The sequence below is a fragment of the Gekko japonicus genome, unplaced genomic scaffold (assembly GCF_001447785.1).
Source record: "Gekko japonicus isolate JY-2015 unplaced genomic scaffold, Gekko_japonicus_V1.1 scaffold574, whole genome shotgun sequence".
Classification (NCBI taxonomy): Eukaryota; Metazoa; Chordata; class Lepidosauria; order Squamata; family Gekkonidae; genus Gekko; species Gekko japonicus.
This window is the reverse complement of record NW_015159725.1, coordinates 172,327-177,927: the sequence shown is the minus strand read 5'-3', so window position 1 is coordinate 177,927 and position 5,601 is coordinate 172,327. Positions and strand designations below refer to the sequence as shown.

General features: G+C 42.3%; 1 protein-coding gene across 2 annotated transcripts in view; it reads left to right on the top strand.

Moving 5' to 3' along the window:
• The window catches only part of CRIM1 (cysteine rich transmembrane BMP regulator 1 (chordin-like)), a 204,026-nt gene that overhangs the window by 190,701 nt on the left and 7,724 nt on the right, over window positions 1-5,601 (top strand). For both annotated transcript variants that reach the window (XM_015423500.1, XM_015423434.1), the window contains one exon: window positions 4,662-4,849. In XM_015423500.1, the coding sequence (XP_015278986.1) occupies window positions 4,662-4,849 (188 nt within the window). The remainder of the gene's footprint in view (window positions 1-4,661; window positions 4,850-5,601) is intronic.

The following is a 5,601-nucleotide window of genomic DNA, read 5'->3' as shown; positions in this document are numbered from 1 at the left end:
TTTTTTGAAACCCCCGAGAGGGTATTTTTATTATTTTTCATAAGACTATTAACTACAACGAAAAATCAAGGAAGGGGGACTACATCTAAGGATAAAGGAAAGATACCCACACTAACTAAAAACCCAAGAGTAGGAGATAGTTTCCATGTTAATCTAAATGTTAGTAATACAATTGTTTGTGATACAATATACTTGTGAAGTTTTTTTTTTTTGAAACCCCCGAGAGGGTATTTTTATTATTTTTCATAAGACTATTAACTACAACGAAAAATCAAGGAAGGGGGACTACATCTAAGGATAAAGGAAAGATACCCACACTAACTAAAAACCCAAGAGTAGGAGATACTTTCCATGTTAATCTAAATGTTAGTAATACAATTGTTTGTGATACAATATACTTGTGAAGTTCTTGTTTAACACATCTTCTATATTAGTAAGTTAATCTTTGTGAGAGTGCTTCTTGAGCATCTTCTTTACTTCAAAGAGCAATTTACAGAGTCCTTCTGCCCTTACTTCGGTTTTCTATCCCTAAAGTCATACGTTCCCGAAGTAGCAGAGTCACTTGACTTGGATTCTTCATCTTTAAGTTCTTCTTCCGGCCCAAGCTGACATCTCAAAAATTCCTTAGCTTTAAAGATGGAGTCAATCTTCTCTCTTTTGTCGTTGACTTTAAAAATTACACCATCAGGAATCACCCACCTGTACTGAATTCCATTAGTTTGAAGAAATGAGATCAATTCCTTGTAGCCTTTCCCCTTTTGACGACTTTCAAATGGAATATCCTTTAAAGTCTTTATGATTGTATTCCCAATTTTCAGTGGATTTGCCGAAGTTGCCTTTAATACCGCAGCTCTGGTATGTCTTATTGCGAATCTCACCACAATCTCTCCAGGCAGGTTATTTTTTCTGATATAATTAGAGTATGCCCAATAGGCAGCCTCTATGTCTTTTACTATTTCATCCTCTGATATACCTGTTACTGGAGCGATGATCTCTCCCAGAGTCTTCTTTAAATCTTCTTTTTCAATTTCAGACACCCTCTGAAATCTGAGAGTCATGTTAGCTTTTTCCATTTGAAGCTGTAACAAACGAGTTTCTTGACGTTTTTGTGCTGTTTCCACATCCGTCACTCTTTTCCTCATCTTGTTATTTGCGATATCCATCTCTGTAATTTTCACAGTTGCATGCTCCACTTTCTTCTCCATTTCTGCCAGCTGGCGCTGCTGCAGAGCGAAGTTTTGGTTTAGTGTGGCCAATTGCTGGTTAATACCACCGAGTTGCTCCATTACCGGCTTCAGCATATCCGCTAGCAACTTCATGACGTCTGCTCCCTCTTCCGGTCTTGGACTCTGACTGCCTGGTTTCGGTTTTAACTTTCCTCAGGAAGCCGCCATATTTCACTTTGTTTACACTTCCAAACCGCTATGCCAGGACTCGAAAGACTCGTCGTTTCACTATCGGTACTCAAGTCTCTCAGAAAAAAACTCACTGTTTATTTCCCCCCTTCTTTGCATTAGTCCATTCATGCACTTAGGAGGCGTCCCTCCTTACGCACCGCTTTTCCCACCGGGGGGGTACTCCGTTTTAGTAAAATAGTCCGTTTATTTCGAACTCACATTCATTGTTGGTCATATCTTGACCCTGCTCTCTTCATACGCTATTCCGCTTGATCTCCTACGTTTGTCCCGGTTAGGTTGGCTTGTAACCTAAGGTCACCCATCGGCTGGACCATCGGGGCAGAGGGAAGCCTCTATTCTCCGGCTTCAAGCCATCAAAGAGGCTAACCCTCAGGAGTCCCCTGGCCTGGAACCCTTCACAGGGGCTCTGTGGGGGTGCCACTTGAGGTGGCACCCCTCCAAGCCGAGGGTGTGCTAGTTGCCTCCTCAGACATCGAGGAAAGCGACCGCCATCGCCGATCCACCCACCGGAAGTCCCCGAGAGTCTTCTCCGTGTACCTAACTGACTGTGTCTGCTTCTCCAGGTCAGCCACCTTGGCCTCAAGGGAACAAACTCATTCCCTGAGAACCAGGAGCTCCTTGCACCAAGCACACACCCAAGACTTCTATCCAGTGGGCAGATAGTCATACATGTGACACTCCGTACAAAACACTGGATAGCCCCCAACCAGTGTTTCCTCTAAGCTGAGTTAGTGTGAGCTAGCTCACAGTTTTTTAGCCTTCAGTTCACACATTTTTGTCTTAGCTCAGGAAGGAAGGTTGCAGAGCAAACTAATTTATGCAGTAGCCAAATCGCTTGCTCACAACTTTAATGCCAGTCGCTCACAAAATAGAATTTTTGCTCACAAGACTCCACAGCTTAGAGGGAACATTGCCCCCAACCCCCTGCTGGCATTCTGGCTTCATAATTGCTTTTTTAAACAATAATTATCCCCCTTTAAAACCCTTTATGTGGTTCTCCTTGTAGAAGTCTACTTACCTTACTGGGAACCCAAGGAGACTAGGGCCCTGGCTTTCTGGCTCTTCCTGGGCTTCTTACTGAAGGAACCAGATTTCACTTGGGGATCTAACCCCAGTATCTACCACTAGCCCACTCCTCTCTTTATACCCAAATGTTTGATGGTCCCTGCTTGTGCAGTAATAAACAGACTATTATTAATCTATGCACATCTGTCTCATCCAGTATACATGGCTTTCCAACTCACTACCATTCTCCCCTGTCTGTTGCCAAATGTTAATGTGTTTGAACATTAGGGTTGCCAAATCTTGAAAATGGCGTGGCCCCGCCCCCAGCGTGCGACGTCACTTCCGGTGACGCGCACGCCGGGGCGGAGTTCCCCCCGGGCCCGGATTCCCCGGCGTCGGGTAACGGGCCTCTGGGGCGGGGGGAATTCCGCCCTACCGGGGGGGTTGGCAGCCCTATTGAACATTTAAGTATGGCTTTGTGGTTTGGCAGCAATTAAACAACCTATGTGAATATAAATAATGATTAAATAAAAGATATTTGTTTTTTCAGGAAAAATATTACATAATTTCATGCAATTTTAAATTATTGACATTATGACTAACTGTAGTGGTGATTCTGTATAGTAAAACAACTGATAATCAGGAACAAAGAAAGGGGGTGTACAAGAAAAATGGTTACTGTCTGTCTCCCTATTTGTTTAGAATATATCTAACTACTCCAAAAATATTGGCCAAGTAAAAAAAATAAAATAATTTTTAATGGTTAAAACAACAAAACTCACAGCAATAAAGCAATATTGCTAAAATCAGCAGTATAAAAATTACAAATGGTGGGTAGATGATAAAAAGGGGGCTAAATACAAAAAAGCAAAAGTTGTTAAAGGATTGGGTGAAAATAAATGTTTTCATCTGTTGCCAGGTGAACTTCAAGAGAGAGGGCATTCACAGCTGGAAAGCCACCACTGAGAAAGCCCTGTCCCTAGTCACTACTTGCCTTATTTCTCCAGGGCAAGGGCACCATTGGCATGGTTTGTCATGACCAGGGAGTACATTTTGTGGCTACTCTGACAGAAATACTTCTAACTTGAACTATTTGATAGTTTATGAAATTAAACATTGGGGGGAAAGATGTCTCACTTGAATCCATGTGCCAAACTAGGCAAGGCGTTAGCATCCACAATAAAACCTGTCTTTTATTTTAAAAGGATCAGGACCACAGCTCTGAGGAGGGGATTTTTAACTTGCCTCATACTGTGTTTTCTGACTGTATTTCTTTATTTGAGCGTTTTAGCCTGCTTTTCTCTCTGAGGGACCCGAAGCATCTTACAAAAAGAAAAGGTTCTCAATACAAACAAAGGGAAATAACAGAGATTGTCGCAGTCTAGCAAGCTGATTTTCACAGGTCCCAGGTCACAAACCCAGGTTAAGGGCCAAGACCCTTTGGCTTTAGCCCCACCCAGTTTAAATATATGCAGAAAGAGGAGGGGAGAAGTCAGCCTGAACGGTCCTCAGCTACAGTGTTAGCAGGATCCTCATCGGTTCTCTCCTCTATCAGGACTTCATCTGGCTACTCCCATTTTAAATACCTGCAGAGATAATTGAATTTTCCCCTACAGCTGATGCTTAGAGCTGAAAGGGATCCCAAGGGTCATCTAGACCAACTTCTTGCACAATGCAAGAAATTCACAGCTACCCCCCCCAGTGACCCCTGCTCTGTATCCAGAGGATGATAATCTGGCCTTCCTGACCCCAAAGTGGTAATTAGCATTACCCTGAGCACATAAGAAATGGCTACAAGAGCTGAGCACTAACTCATCCCTTCCTGCCATCCCACTCACACTCTACCTAAATTCATAGTGTGTCATTGCTATCAGGTGGCCATCTAGCCTCTGTTTACGGGTTCCTATCGGTGCAAATAGAAGAGAGCAATTTAAATCCCCATCTATATTTTTAAAAAATGGCTTGGGGACTGCAGAGTAAGTCAAAGCCATTTTCCAATCTAGTCACAACCATAATCTCATCTAGTTTGCCCTAATATACAGAGCCAAGAATCTTAAATATTCATGCAATGCTACCCATAATTTGAGGAAACCATTTAAAGATTGTACTGTTGTTGCCTGTTTGGGAACTGATAAAAACAACAACAAGAGATTGTTGAAGTTATTCTGCTATTTGATATGGGAGACATAAGCCATATCTAGTTGTATTGCTACTAAAATACTCTTGCACACTTTTCAGATATGGGTCACCTTCAGGGGGATTTTAGAGAAAACAGAGGATCAGAATCAAGCACAGAGGAATCTCTTAGCTCTCTTGCTTGGGTGACGGTGCCCATCATGACAGCCCTTGTTCTTATCATAGCACTTCTACTTGTCAATCAGAAGAAACAGTGGATACCAGTATCCTGCTACAGAGCCCCATCAAAGGTAAAGTTGATTTGATACATTTACATATTAGGCTACATTTCATAAATGTATGTATGCAACTGCATTGGTATAAATGTATACCATGATTTCATTAGTGTATCTCAACTTTGTCCCTTGGGGATGATACAGGATCATAATCATCACAAAGACCTTGTTTCCACCTTCAGTGAATGAAACTCTGCCCTCCCCTTTCCCTTGTTTATCAAAGGTGGTAGGAAGCCTCTGTTCAGTACTTGGAGACTGTACAAGGCCTCTCCCCCTTCACAAGAAGCAATGCTCACAGTAGTTGCACCTTTACTAATACCCTAGATGTTTGTTCATGCAAAAATATTCACCATCTTCTAGAAAGCAGTGATCTTTTTATCACTTATATAGTAGCTGTCTATTTAATTGAATTGGTATTATTTAATTGAACTGGTGGGTCTGTTTTTAGCACGTTAATTGGCCCTCTGAATTTCATATTTTTAAATACTTTTTTAACCTTTTTGGTAGTATTGGTTGGTTTCTGATTCACAAATGCCTCCCCCTCCACACCTCCAGTGACCACTATTCCATGCCCAGAAGATGACAAAAATCCTCCAGGATCTCCAGCCAAACTGGCCTGGAGAAAAATTGCTTCCTAATGCCAAAGTGGCAATCAGCATTTCCCTGGGCATGTAAGAAAGGGCCACAAGAGCTAAGCACTGATGCAACCCTTCCTGCCCTCCCTCTCATGATCTGCCTAAGTTCACACAATCAGCATTACTGTCAGA